General features: G+C 44.3%; 1 protein-coding gene across 10 annotated transcripts in view; it reads right to left on the bottom strand.

The window, feature by feature from the left end:
- osbpl8 (oxysterol binding protein-like 8) overlaps positions 1-16078 on the bottom strand; it is an 82853-nt gene that overhangs the window by 31072 nt on the left and 35703 nt on the right. For 8 of the 10 annotated variants that reach the window (XM_048267497.1, XM_048267499.1, XM_048267493.1 and 5 more), the window contains 2 exons: positions 10704-10740; positions 5616-5759 (listed from right to left, as the gene is read on the bottom strand). In XM_048267497.1, coding sequence (XP_048123454.1) covers positions 5616-5759; positions 10704-10740 — 181 coding nt within the window. The remainder of the gene's footprint in view (positions 1-5615; positions 5760-10703; positions 10741-16078) is intronic. The other 2 variants (XM_048267504.1, XM_048267505.1) reach the window with 1 other exon arrangement.

Genomic DNA, 16078 nt, shown 5'->3' with positions numbered 1-16078 from the left:
ACAAAAAAAAGAAAGCGTTTGTAAGGACGTTTGTCAAACCTGCTTGTTTTCAGACGACTCTTGATGCTTCTCTAATGAGCATAATAACACTTACTCACATCCCCACAGTCCTTAAACAGCACTTGCTTAATTGCCAATTCAGTCTCCTTCACGAATACAGCCCCCTTGTGTTCGACAACTATGCAACAGCTGGTCCCTAACAATGGGCGCTATACTTATTGGACACGGGCCAAAACTGGTTTTGATTGATTTGGGCTGAGCAGTGGATTTGAATTAGCGGTGGAGGAAACATCTTAATCATCACGAGAATCTCTTGCGCTAGCACGAGGTAACTTACTGATGCCGACAGCATAGCTCAGGGATTCAGTGGCACCATCACTACATAAGCAGAACATACATTAACAGTTTATCACTTCATACCTCAAGACTGTGTCCATTCCTCACCATTGCGTGCAAAAAGACAGCGGTCACCTGTACTGTGTAGCCTGTGTATGAGTGTGTGCACTTAAAGAAGACTGACAGAAGCCATCTGGCATCCTAAGGGACTGCGCTAGTGTGACTTGGCGGCCCCTAGAACACTGAAGGAATCTGAATCTGCCATGGCTAAACTGTCCAAAGACCACTCGTATTATAAACTGGTTTCACTTGATCAGCTGGCCCAATGCTACAGATGCAATTTGTGGATAGAGTGTGTCTCTGTATACAAAGTAAAAAAGTGCTGGTAGAGCTGAGTAACAACAAACCACTTTCCAACTGTGCAATGACTGTGTGCATCTGTAAACAAGCAAACAAATAGCCTATAAGATCAGTCTGTACCTTTAAAATTGCAAATAAATGCTAATCAAAAGCACTGAACCAAATGAAGCTTTGAAAATGAATCATCTGGCACAACCTAGACCTGTGTTGAGTTTATGCCACAGGTTAATTGATGAGTGTACATATCCAGTTCCACCACAAAGGCCCTAGTTAACTCTCAAAACGCCCCGTGGCATGACTTTCTCACTTTCCTGTCTGTACACAACCTGACGACCTAGCAACAAGGCTCAGCAAGGATTAAGTTCAAAAGCCTTAGCGCCAGAGGCTGTGCTTTTAGCAGCTGATGCTAAACCCCATGATCGCTAGTTTCCCTTTCAACATAGATTACTGCACAGTAAAATGTGTGTGGGATCTATAAGGACCACATCTGGTCAAAAGTCAGGATTAGGTAAATAATAATAACAATAAGCAAAATAAGCTTATGCGGTGATTTCCATTAGGAATCTCCCAGAATGGTTTTCTTAACACACTTGAAGACCCACTGAATCGGGATTAAGTCTCTGACAAAGAGGCTTTCTGATCCGAGACCTGAGAGGACACAAGTCTCCCCCAACCTCACACCTGCCTGTTTATTTTACCTTGTTTTGTCCTTGTAAGTAACATTAGCCTATGTCTAGCCTATGAACTTATACTGTGAGAGAGACGGTAGTATAGACATGCTAACACTGGACGCTTGGACATCAGGATGGTGTTGCTACAGGAAGCACTGAAGAAATAAAGAAATTAAGAACTTGGGAAACCAACACAGGTGAGGTGGGGAGAGGGGGGATCCAGATGCTACCAATAGGAGACTAACAGGTTGTTAGGGATGTGCTCTATGGAATCCAGCTACGCGGCAGTACTTGCCTGTCTTGAAGAATTTCAGTAAAGGCCCTACATTTGCCAAAGCAGCCGGGTGTTTCTTTTCCAAAGCTTTGACTTACCACAGACACACAAATACACAGACAAACACAGGCAGACAGACACACACACACTATCTAAGTCCCATCTGAGCACGCAACGTCGCCTAGACTACTGTTCTGTGTGATGGGTAGGCACGCATATCCCCTGCCAAACGGCTGACATATCCTCCATGGCTTCTGCCTTTGCTCCCTGCAGACTTATTCCAGTGTCAGTGTGCAAACACACACACACAACAGTGCATCATCTTAATCAGCTAAAAGGGCACATCTCATTGGTCGAAGGCCAAAAAGGAAATGGGCAATCTTCGCCTGGATTGGTGGATACTTGCTCATGACTCTTCTCACCCTACATGACTGGGACATAATCCTCAAAGGCTAAGTCCAAATCCCTTCGTGTCCCGTGTACTGTAGGTTTCTTTTTCTTATTTTCCCTCTCTCTTTCTCTCTCACTCTCTCTCTCAGGACTAAAGAAAAGAAAAGCAACTTGGGCCGCTTTAAGTGAGAACACTTTGCAGGTGTACACTCACTGACTGACTCGCTGAGCCCAACAGCAGAGGCTGCAAACAGCAGCTGGTCCATTTAAAAGACTGATCCTCTTCTGCTCCCCATGTTCTTGGTGTGAGGTCAAGCGCAGGTTAGCGGTATCGAATGTCATTTAGCCGAGCAATTCGTTCTTTATCAAGTGTACGTGTGGGTAACAGAGCGGGCTCGGGTACAAAGCATCCGCTGTGCACCCAGAGGCCAATGGGGAAGAGCATTTATCATAAAAGGTAGCACTATAGGGTGTGTGGTGACTGATCGATTCCCATCGCCACCCTCCACTCCAGACAAGAGCTATAAAGGACAGCTCAGAGCTGCAGAGGTTGCTATGGAGACAGTGTTCAGAGTTGCGGAGGCCTCAGAGGTAGAGGCACTTTTCATCCAGCAGGGTTTTTTGATGTCTGTGTTTGTGTGTGTTTGTGTGTGTGTGTGTGTGTGTGTGTGTGTGTGTGTGTGTGTGTGTGTGTGTGTATGTTTGTGTGTGTGCGCATACATGTGTGTGTGAGTGAAGACAGCCATTCATAGTACACCACAATCCCATTTAACACAGATGTGTGGGAGGGATGTGCTTGCATTTGAACATCACAATCTGATTGAGAACCAAAATAATACTCATGTAACACTCATATAACACTCACCCACACTTAAACACACAAACACATTATCTGCACAACCTGTCACACCTACGGTCCAATATCAGTGCTAACAACAACAGAGGATGCTTCAAACAGAATATGAGGATTTTCATCTCTAGATAAGTATTGGGAGTGCTGGGACAGTTCTAAATAGACAGTTCTAAAGAGAGCCAAAACCTCGCCAGAATCAACTCGAAAAAATACGACAGAGAATATCGACCATGAGGATATGCATCACAGTTCTGAGGGCCACTGTAAGACAATCAACACCTGTATTTGACATCAATTAAAGGCACACTACGCAAGATTTTCCCCTTTATGAAGCCAATTTGATAGTAAACGAACTTGTAATAGGCGAATCGTTCACCTAGCATAGCTATACAGCATAGACGTAGCAAGTCCCTACCGAGAAAACCAGCCAGACAACTTCCAAGAGTGGCGCCCAACCAAAACTCGTGAGAATCTGAAACATTACCTCGTCAGTAGATATAGCTCTTTGGAGATAGTTTTTGCCTGTTGTTACTCCTTCACCTCCACAACAAAAGCATTTGCATTGCATACAGGGGGGATAAGTCGCGATAAGTTTGCTAACATATAAATACATTGCGACTCTAGAGGGAGCTTTAAACTCGCCAAAAATACCCAAACCTGCATAGTGTACCTTTAAGGTGGATACGAAGCTAAGTAAACCAACAGCATTTCTTCATTCCTCCCCCAATGTGGTCAAATGAAACCAGTCAACAGAGGTGGCTCAGAGGCTCAGAGGCTCAGAGGTGAATTGACCCATTCATCAACTAATTATCCGCACTGCCGTACATCAATCTGGCTTTAACATTGGTTAAGACCTATGGATGCTTTTGGCCCATATGATTCAGTTATCCACTTGTTTAAGGACACTTCATCATCAACCCACAAAGCTTAAAGTAAGGAAAATATCCCTGCCTGAAGTAACCAGTCATTTTTGAAGTCGGTACATGTATTATTCATATTCAAATCTTAATACAGCCTGACACACGCCTGAAATCAGGCAGAGTGCCTGAGAGCCTTGATCCCAGCATGAGGAACAGTACTGGTGCATGGTCTCACACTGACGTCAGGCTTAAGGGGATAGTCAGGTAGGTGTCTGGAGCCCCAAAGGTAGGAATGGAGGTGAAGCAGGGGCAAGGTGATGGGCCGAGAGGACTTTGTCGCCCCGGCTAAGTGGATAAGCTCGATGAGAGGCAAGGGGACAAGAGCAGTGCACGGCTCACCTTCTGTGTCAATGCACTCGGAATGGAGCGGCCAATATTGTCTTACAGGAGCCTGGACGCTGGATGTCTGGAGAAACTGTAGAGGACGGCCAAACATTTGAAAGGTTTTTTTTTTTTTTTTTTAAATAGGTAAAGAAAGAGAAATATGGTATTCAGTGGTGCTAGTACTGTACCATCCAAGGCTGATTGATAATGAACAGTGACCACTTCCAACATATCTCAACACTTCTTCACCACCTTCTCCCATTGACATTCAGCTAAGAACAAATTTTATGGACACATAGTGTTTGATGTTGAGAACACTCACTTATGCTGGCCAGAAACAGAACAGGAAAAATTCAACTGTCTGCAAGAGTTAGATACGATTTTACACTGGGAACACACACACACACACACACACACAATCAGAATGCGTCAAACAGCTGAAGTCTTCCTGCATACACTCAGCTACCAATCAGATCCTGACGGAATGGAGGCTGACTCCAATCATCATCAGTGAACTGCAGTTCAGAATGCAGCACCGCTGTGGTCTCAGCTAAGCAGCGCCCTCTAGTGGTCAGTAATGAAAAATGCACAAAAAGACAGTAGGACTGTGTAGGGCAGTCCGGCTATGTGAAACAGACATTACATCACTGCCCCATACTGGTCAAGGTGACCACTTCCATTGGTATAGTGCGACTTTAAACATGACACAGGATGCAACACTTGGAGTTACATCCTGTGTATGACACATGTACTGTAAATAAAGCTTTGTGGTTATTATTATTAAAAATAATACTACAGCAATCATAAGTGCTTTGACCTGCCATTTCAAAACAAGAGATGCATCTCTCACAGCTAACATTCAGTCCAAGACATAAAACTAGGACTCTTCAGAAATTACACAAAAGGTTCAACACAGTAGTCAGTGATGAAGGGCAGAAAACACCTGTCTTTGAATAGAGGTGTAACGCTGTATGTCACTTGTCATCATGCAGTCTCATGGTGATGTATACCTCGGTATGGATTTTTGGCATATGGGAAGTTGTCATCATTGATGGACACTGATACTTTTTCCTAAATTATGTGTTGACCAAGCAATGCCTCTCTCAAGATATTTTTTTAATGAAAACCAAACCAAAACACTTCAGCTTTTGAAGGGCACGATCACAATGCTGTGAAGCTTTGCATTAATCAGTTCTGAAGAGCTCCCATCTTCAATGCTGGAGGAGACACAGAATGCTCCCCACGATAACACAAGATGCTTGCACACCAAAGGAAACCCACTTTGCATGTCATGTTGTGTATGGCAAACAAGGACAGAGATGTTTTCATGAACAGCACTTGCTTACCAAATTAGTGCATTCACTTAACAAATGCACAATCAAAAAAAAAAAGTCCACCACCATAGATCTAATCGCCCCAGACTGGACCACACAGTCTGGCCCTGGATGTCTTTCACCGGTGTGTCAGATAAGCAAAAGAACTCTTACCATGGCTGTAGCTGACCCCAGGACTGAGGGAGGGGCTTGTGAGCAGGTCTCGATTGGGCGTGTGAAGGCCCGCCTCCTTTCCTTGGCGCTGACTCATCCTCCCCGGGGTCAAAAGGGCCGCATCATCACCAGGCATTAAGGCAGCTGTAGATACAGTAGACAACAGAGAAAGAAACAGTCACTAAAAATGCTTTTCCCAATGTCAGCTGTGTTACCGTATAGAAAACACCCAACAAATACAAATACGATGAGACAGAATCATTAAGGAAAAGGAGCCACTGAAACATGAGGGAGTCTATGTCCAGTGAGAGGTGCTTGGGTGGCTTTCTAGAAAAATCTCTTGGTAGAGGCTGATTACTGCACTCAGCACACCCTCTGGTGGCGCAGAGGGGCAATGTCCAGAGCAGTGCCTGGCCACAGAGAGCACTGGCTTTCCCTAAAGCTGTGTCTCAATGGAACAAAGGCTTAAAAGTTCACAACGCAATTTGCAGTGGACATCACAGCCCGGATCAGATTATCTCTCCAACACCCCCTCATGCTTTGGTGTGTGTCTGGTCAACATGTGTTGTCAGACAGCAGATTGGAGATATGCTACAGTACATCTGTGTCACTGTATTAAATGTACACACGCGCACACACACACACACAAAATAATCCAACCATGACGGCTATGACAGAATCCGCACAGGAAATAAAACGAACAAATGCTTCTGAAGTGACTATGTGTGTGTGTGTGTGTGTGTGTGTGTGTGAGAAAGGGAGAGGAATAGAGAAGAAGGGGGGTGGTACTGCAGTCAATCTCCTGTCTGAATGCCCAGCAGGGATTTAACAATAGGCCATATTTATACTGCAGTCTGCACACACGGTACCTGGAAATAAAAGCCCGCGGGCTGTACACTAACCTAACACCTCACATACAACCAGATGTAATGTCAGATTTTCATCATCAAACCAAAGACACAAGAGCAAGCTGATTAGAGTGATGCACATGTGGCGGTGATAGCTGCGCTGTTCACAAGGCTGTGTGTTCACAAGCGTTCTGGCACACTCTAGCTCAGCGTTCTAGTTCACAGTTCACACCACCTTCCTTCCCAACACCGTGAAAACGGCATGTGGTGGTGACAAGAGATTGTCTTTGGGATGAGGAGGACATTTCAGGGATGGTTCGCCCGACTAAACAAATCACATCCCAGAAAGCCTGTTTCAAATCTGTGCAACATCAGGCTAACACTGGCACAGACTAACGGATAGCAATCCTTAAGACAGTGAGTCAGAGAGCAAACTCAAGCCAATTGCTCCTCTGGAGACGATCATATTTCTAACCAAATTAGGCCATCAGTGGTTTACTCTGGCTTCAGACAGAGGTCAAAAGGTCAGTGAAACAAAAAACACAAACAACAGTTTAGCCGTTACAGTCTAGATTAACTGAACGGGGATTTCCTGTAATCTCCCTGGTAAGAGTAAGAGTGTGGTGTAAGAAATCCCCCCTACAGGATAATAGGGCTTTTCCGGAGTAGTGGAGGAACTATTTCAGGAATTCAGTAACTGCAGAACTATTTCAGGAACTGCGGAACTTCCAGCACTGAGCCTGATTTATGCTTTGGCTAATATGTTGAACAATTATAGCTAACAGACCTACTGAACATCCTAAATTTCTCCAAACTTCAGTGGAAAATGGCCTCGGGTACTGGCTACTAAAGGGGTCCATACAGCAAGCCCTCTACAGGACCTCATGACTGCAGTCACACTCATTCAATCAGCTCATGCCCCTCTCAATACGTCCTTTTAGGAATCAGTCTCTGTGTGTGTGTGTGTGTGTGTGTGTGTGTGTGTGTGTGTGTGTGTGTGTGTGTGTGTGTGTGTGTGTGTGTGTGTGTGTGTGTGTGTGTGTGCCAGCCTGCTTGTCTATGACCGTATATAAGAGAGAGTGTTTGTATAAATTTGGAGAGAGTAAGAGTGAGTGGTGTGTTTGTGGAAGTGAGTTTGTGCTGCATGAGAGAGAGTGAGGGAAACAGAGCTCATTCTTGACATTTAATGAGACCTACATGTACACAGAAAACAGGAAACTCTTCTAATACTAACAAGCAGAAAAAACACCATCAAAAGCACATTTGACACTTGCTGGCTCACCAACTTCTCTATTTTTGCAATATAATTGACAATGTGCTGCTGTGAAAGCTTGTTATAATGTTCACGAGGTTATCCAACCTGTACCACAGAACTGTAGTACATGACCTGAGTGGCTAGCAGGAATGACAAGTGTGTGTACTTGTCTTCTATCACACGATACCATCAAAATTAATCTGAACAGAATACAGGATGTTAGCTGTCAACAAACATGTTTCAAAACATGGAGGTCATACTATACTTTATATTGTAACAGCCTAGAACATTATGAAACTGAAAAGGTAATGTAACAGATAACGATTTCAGAAAATACATTTTTGTGTTAGTTATTCTCCATGAGGGAGAAACATTTTGATAGGCTACAACCCCATAAAAAACAAGTTTGAAACCAAGACCTGTCCTGTGTCCTTAATCTCTTCAATGTGGTTCATTTGTGATACAGTACGACCAGTGCAGCTTGTTCACCGATTCAGATGGCTGTTTGCGCTGAGCATTTGAGAAACGCAAAAGGATGTGGGCGGTTTGTCTCACTTCCTCTTAGGCCTGAGCTGTGTGTGTGTGTGTGTGTGTGTGTGTGTGTGTGTGTGTGTGTGTGTGTGTGTGTGTGTGTGTGTGTGTGTGTGTGTGTATCTGCATGTCATGCAGCAGTGAGTTAGGGCTTCAAGAGAGCACATGGCTTCCCCACTGTGACCCTGACCTGTCCAGTCACAGGATATATATATAGGCACAAAAACTCCCCTTCCCACCTCTGCCATCACCTCACATCCTCAAACACACCCAGCCACTCACTTGCACACGACACACGACACACAAACAAACACACACACACAAACAAACACACACACACACATGTCCCCAAAACGCTGTGGATATGGCACAAAGTCCCTCCAAGCATTTTGGCATTCATGACCCCATTATGTCCCAAAAAAAAACTGTTTTTAAAAAATTTTTTACCATGGCAGTCTCACCGATAATAAGATAATGAAATATTTTTAAGTTCGCAACAATATAAGAATGTCAGCAATGTCTTACTAGCCTGCTTTTCAATAAGACCAATGTCAACACTGAATCTTTAATCTATTAGCATAACACCGCTGTTTCCCTTGCCTATAATGTCTCATTGTCTCCAAATACACTGCAGTCATAAATGGTAAGCCTGTGCTTCTTGCGACTGGAGTCATTCAGCCAATCATCTTTTAATCAAGTGCTATTGCTTAAATACTGATATTAGTCTGCAGGCAATCTCTGACCAATTTGTCAAAACTAATTAGCCTAATGTGGTCGAAAAACCAAATTCATTGTTCTAATTAAGAGAGTCAGGGTTTTTCTATTCGTTTAGGCACATCTCCCCTTAGTGCTTTGGTGATATGGACAATTTGACTACGCCAACACGTTCGCCATGATCCCGTGCAGTAGTCTTGAATTCAACTTTACAAATAAACAAAAAGTAGAATTTTTCCAGCTATCTTACAATAGCATCTCTTTCTTCATCATGCATGTGAACGAAGCAGAAGACTTGTAAAGATATCAGTCAAGAACTATCACACACACATACTTGAGCTGAGAGGTAAGCTTACTGCATTTGCTGTTGGTCCAAGTGAATTGACTAGCTGCAGTTACTATATATTGCGCAAAACGGAAGTCTTTGCACTCACACACATCATCAAAACGGAAGTCATCAACACACACACAAACAAGTGTTTGAAGAGGCTGCCCACAGATAGCTCTGAAAAAGTGCCCGATGGCAGGGCTGTTATGAGAGTATTAAAATATGGGATATTCTACGGGTAAAGATTAAAACGGCAAGACAGCGGGGGGGGAAGTTAAAATACGTGAGAAACACGGAAAAAGTTGGCATGCATTGTTTCGGTTCCCGTGCACAGGGATTATTTGTCATATTATTAATCACATATGATTATTTGTGCTCACGGGAAAGATTGATTTAAGAATGTTGAACAATTGAACAATTTCTAGTAGCAGGCAAGGGAGGGTCATGCAACTTTTGACTGAAGCACTCAAAATTCCTCCGGTGGCCCCTTCAATAAATAACGAACAGTCCCTAGATTGCTGCTGGGCTACAGTACATGTCTTGGTTCATGTCTGTTAACAACTCATTGCCGTCAAACGCGTAGCCTATCTCGCGGTTGCATCTATTACAAACAAACATGCAATGTGAATGTCTGGGATTGGGAAGAGCACTACATGCTCTACTGAATAAGCACGAAGTCAAACCTTTAAATGAAAAACACTCTTTAATAATCAAAAAAATAAACCGCTAATGAAGTAAACTTGTGACCATCAAAAATCGTTTATCGCCTGTAACTCCGTGATAACAGGACGTAACAGGAAAGCATTTGGCTGAGCAACGGAGGTTAATATGCTCTATATTTTGTCCAAATGATGTCTGTCTATCATCGTTGCACTAGGAGAAAACCAGAATGTTTAATTTGTCCTGTGTTTCTTCTACGGCTGCAAACGGGATTCACTCGCAGTTAACCAAATATTTCTTTATTAGGGCAGGGCAGGCATATTTCTGGCTATTAAATTATTTCTAAACCAGTCTGGTAAAGTCTGTAGTGAAGTCTGTACGGTTTTCCAGGCTCCATTTCTTTTTACGAGACACCCTGCTCACCTGAGCCATCTACCGGTTGTTTGGGTTGTTGCAGCGTCTCACTGGAAAAATACAAATTAAAGTCGTGTGATACCGCGTGATACCGCGTGATACCGCGTGATACCGTGTGATCCCGCGCGGACCGCGAGTGAAGCTGGCCAAGTCGAAGCACTGCCCACTGTACTTGTCTGTCTCTCTCTCTCTACATAAACAAGTATGCGTACACACACATAAACATAGACACACAAACACACAAAGACACAAAACACACAGACACACAAAAACACACAGACACACAAAGACACACAGACACACAAACACACACACACACACAAAGATCGGCACCTTACCTGAGCAGCCAGGGGGTTCTTTGATCTCTGCATGATGCTAGAGGAGGGTGGACAGGTGCACACACACACACAGACAAACGGACACACACACACACACACACACAAAGGTCAAAGTGGACACACACACACACACACACACACACACACACACACACACACACACACACACACACACACACACACACACACACACACACAGAAGTTGATTGGTGGGTGGGTTGGTTGGTTGGTTGGTTGGTGAAGTCATTGTGGTGGTGGTGGCGGTGGCAGCAGACAACAAGCAAGAGGAGGACAGGACAAAAGAAAAGACAAAAGGAAGACAAAAAAAAGAACAGAAGCATTAGTCAAACAAACAACAACAATAATAATAAAGCACAACAATAAAAAAAAAAGACAAACATAAATAAGGTAACAAAAAATAACAGCAGCAACAAAACAAGAAAGGCCTGGCAGTGCCACACCACAGCGCGGTGGGCACAGAGGGACAGTCTTATGCTGCCACGCTACACAAAACAGGAGGAGGATGGGATAAACATGGCAGACAGACACAACAAATCATCAACAACAACATCAGGCACACCAGCCAGTTATTCCCGACCGTCGCCGGATTAAATGAGATTAACAGGTGCACTGGGAAGGGGGGGGGGGGGGTGGAGGTGGAGCTACCTACAGGAATTTGCTACGTGGCACAAAAGAGTGTGGTCGACACAGAGAGAGAGAGAGAGAGAGAGAGAGAGAGAGAGAGAGATAAAGAGAGTGAGAGAAAGAGAGCATAACAGTGAAGGACATGATGAAAGAAAAAGGGAGTCTACCTGACCCAAAACATTTTGTGTTAGTGAGTGAGTGTCTGTGTGCATTTATGAGAGAAAGCCCTGATCACGAGAGAGGTAAAGAGACAGTAACATAAAGGAAAGCATGTCTCCCTACTGAAGCTGACTTGAGCATAGCTCTGACAGGCTGAGACACCTGCCCATCATGAGACTTCTCAGAGAGCCGCATTGGCTATTGCACCTTTCACCCTTTAAGTCCCTCCCCCTTGTTTTATTCCCTATATGCCGTGTGCACACACAGACCCCATGAGAGAAAGCTGATTATAGGGAGGTCGTGCGGGTTATCGTTTGATTAATAAAGCTTTACAAACGCCAGCACTAGATTGGCTTTTCAATTTAATTAAACCTGACAGGCAGCTCGGCTTGCTGCCTCACATTAGGCTACGCGACACTCCCGTTGAAATTTTTTGCCTTCACACTGTGTATGAAAGCAGCTGTTCTAAAAATAGCAACACCAGTTCAGCATAATGGGCTTAAAGCAATATCAAAGAGCTGCATTCGCTCGGATCTAAGACCCAGGCTTTTTTTAGTAATGCTTTGCTATAGGAGAGAAAGCCTTGCATCCTACCCATAAACCTCCCGGGCAGCAAAAAAAAAAAAAATATGAAGACTTGAGGCTACTGGATAAATGCACAATGAATTTGTACAGAGAAAAATGCAACGTAGGCAAGTCGCAAAATCAGTCAAAGTGATGGAACAAGCCCTACTGTTTAATGCTGCAATAGCAGCAATCATTCTAAGTGGAGTCAACGAAAACAACAACAAACAAACAAAGTAAGAGTCCCATCAATATTCCAGCAGCTTCTGCTCTCCAGCGCCTTCTCATTTTGTGAAAGTGTATCGCCACTTGATCCCTGCCTCTCTCTCTCGGTGTCTTTCTTCCAAAGCAGGACGCACTTGCCTGATTGATCTGTGAGCCATCTTCAGTTATCAGTGCTCAGTTCTGCTACGCCACTCTAGCCTCCGCCAACCTCCCCAGGAGCGGCCACAGGCCCAAAACCCTCCTGGACCACACAGGGACCGACTGAGAACCCCCCCACCCCACGTGAGAAAACATGGCAGATGAGCTTCTCAGGGTTCCCATTCTAAGTCACATGTCAAATTCCCTGACTTTTCCCACACTTTCACTAAAAGTTGAGTTACCATGACCTGTCAAGAAAAAAAGCGGAGTTACCATGACCTGTCATGAATGCAAAGTTAATGAACTTAAAGTTTGCACTGCTTATAATTATGATCACATCCCTGTTGGACTAATGCACCCATACATATCTTGCCTGAAGTGATGGGGGATAAATGGGTGCAAAAAAAAGTTGGCTAACGATAATAACCATGTGATACATTAAAGGTGTGAAATGATCCAATAAAGACTAACACTGCAAGGAAAATATTGCTTTTGACAAATGCCTTGATAAATTCTAACATGCTACACTCAAAATTGCCTGATATCCCAAGCGTGGGAACCCTGGCTTCAGGACGAGCGTCTGTAAGCGAGGCAGGGGCTGGAGCATTCGGGAGCATCTTCAGCATCCAGGAGGGAACATACGCAATTTGCAGCTGAGATAATGTTCAGATGAATAGATCGCCGGCCCAGATTAAAAGCCGAGAGAGAGAGATGGAGGGACTGCAAGCGAGACACACACATACACACAGAGACACACACACACACACACACACACAGAGACGAAGAGATTGCTCACGGGTAATTATGGTAATCACACAGAGACCTTGGAATGTCATTGTGAGATTTCTGACATTTACAGAAGTAGCCTGCGTCTCTGACAGAATATCCTAACAATTAATGGGAATGAGAAACCAGACTAAAATGTCATTTGGCCTAATGTTACAGTAATTTCCTGTGTATTAGGAAGCGCAGGACAGTGTTTTATGCCAGTTAAAAAAACAAAACCATATTAACTGTGTATTCACCTCATAGCTGAAGTAATTTTGCAAAGTCAATGTATAAACCAATAGTTGAGAAATTGTAATTATGTAACAGACTTTGGAATGAGACATCCTTCCCATAAATGGAATCAATATAAACGTACATCTTTAAACAGGCCTATATAACAAATCCAACTGACACATAAAAGACAGATAAAGTTTGCTCTCCATAACATCTCTGATATCTCAAAAACCCTCTCGACCTTGCAACCAAAGACTTTTTTTCAAAAAAGAAAACACTGGCAGCACAATATCTCTCTTCTGCCATCAGACTCTGTCCCATCTTTTTCTTCTCTTCTCTTCTCCTGCTCCGCTGACGCTAAGGGATCCCACTCAGTATTCTCCCCATCGCCCCCCACTGAGGCAGCCCCGTGCCAACCGCCATTCGTTCACGCAAGGTGGCAGCAACATGGCTGGCAAGCGCACAAAAAGACGCTGGACTGGCGTCAGCTCATGGGGGCTCCGCCAGGCCAAGTAGCTGCGGGCACCGGCTAAGCCCAGAGTCAGTAGCCTGCGGAGGAGGCCAGGACAAACACGCTTCGCAGGTGACCGCACACAAGGGGGAGAATTAGACGCTACTGCCAGGACTTCCTGCACTAAAAACTACGCAGTCAGTCAGGCTAAGCTTTGGCGGGAGCATTTTAGGTTGCATTAGTCAGAAGACTGCCTGGCCAAATACACACTGTTTGAAAGGGACGCAGGCTTCAATCAAAACAACAGTATTAAGTCTGTGGCTACATCCTACACAGTCTGACACAGAATATAACCACATGCCAGGGACTGTAAGATTTAGGGAGTTAGGCTAAACATCACAGGCCTTAATTTAAATTATGGCCAAAGTGCAGGGTCAGGCAACGAGCAAAGTGTTTTGTGTGTGAACTACAGGTTTTGTGTGGCGTATGGGAGCATTGAGCCGACCACCGATGTTTGCACTTTGGATCTTGCTTATAGTGTTAAATTAGCAAATAGATTTTGCCCAGTTATTAAATAAGCTTTAGTCAGACTTTAGAGTGAGTCCTGTATGTCTGGCTTTTCGATACTGCTGGCTATGCTACTCCAATGGTATGTTTTTAGCCTACATGGGGATAGTCAGCAATATGCCTAACTTAAAGTGCCCACCAGTCACATAGCCTCATGGAGGCAATGAGTTCAAAGTTAAACTTCTTCATGGTGATGAACTTTGAGTGTAGGCCTAGCGCTTATTCTGCAGTCGAGCCAAGCAGAGAAAACTGTAACAATAAAAAGATGAGCTATCCAAAAGCACACACAGCAACTGCTGCTGTCCACACTGTAATAAAAAATCCTTTCAATATGAGCTCAATCAAAAACTCTAATTCCATTAAGCCATAAGCCACAATCCAGATGAACAGACCGTCTGGTGTAGGGGAGGGAGAGGGAAAGAGAGAGAGGGAGAGAGGGAGAGAGGGAGAGGGAAATAAAGAGAGACAGAGAGAGAGAGAGAGAGAGAGAGAGAGAGAGAGAGAGATAAAAGTGAGCTTTCAAATATGAGCCTACAGTAGTACTCCCTGGTCTATCATTCGATCATAACGTCTGATCAAAATTTCGGTCAGTTGCTCTCTATAGTATCGTTATAGGCCTAGTTTGTGACATGGAATCAATACACTTGTAGCCTCTATGGTACAAGCCTAGTTGTGACAACAACTTGCACACAAATAGAAACACACAAACACACAATTTTACTGATATATAAACTCCGAACTCAAAAGTCAAGACAAAACTGTGCCAATGGACCCTCACTCAGCCTGTATAATATGTAGCAGGGGTACGGTCAGATTGAAAGACTGGATGTGAGCTCAGCCTCCACGTCTCTCTCTCTGCCACCACGGGAGCACAAGCAGCACTAGCATGCCGAGGCCCCATGGCATGACCTGTTACACAATCCCACGCCATGACTCGCAGCGCCCGGATGACCCATTTCCTTTACATCGCCTCTCTCAGACAAGGACACACAGAGGCAAAACACACACACACACACACACACACACACTCACACACTCCACACACACACTCACACTCACACACACACACACACACACACACACACACACACACACACACACACACACACACACACACAATCTGGGAAGGCATGTAAAGAAAGTGCACATAAGGAGAGAGGGAGGTGGATGCTATTCACCCATGATCCCCTTTTTTGATTTCATAACCTGATCTGTTCTTTATGCCTTTCAGTGGATTTCTTATTCCATAAACTGGACAGAGGAGGGTGAGATGGAAGGATAGAGAGAGAGAGGGAGAGGAGAGGAGCGGGTGGGGGTTGGTGGGGTGGTGGGATGGTCCATCTCCAAATCCTCCTTCTGTAATCTCCTTACCTTTGTGGTTTGTGTGTGTGTGTGTGTGTGTGTGTGTGTGTGTTTGGGACCAGAGAGAGAGGCTTAGTGCGTTCACTTTCATCCGCCAAATTACCGGCCAAAACAACTCTGTGAGAGTCACTTCTTTCCTTACACTCCCACTTTCACTTCTGTTCTGTAACAAACACACAGACACAGACACACACACACACAGACACAGACACAGACACAGACACAGACAGACACACACACACACACACACACAGTGTAGTGC

Source organism: Alosa alosa, chromosome 17 (assembly GCF_017589495.1).
Source record: "Alosa alosa isolate M-15738 ecotype Scorff River chromosome 17, AALO_Geno_1.1, whole genome shotgun sequence".
Lineage (NCBI taxonomy): Eukaryota > Metazoa > Chordata > Actinopteri > Clupeiformes > Clupeidae > Alosa > Alosa alosa.
The sequence above is the reverse complement of the archived record's forward strand: the minus strand, read 5'-3'. Positions and strand labels throughout refer to the sequence as shown.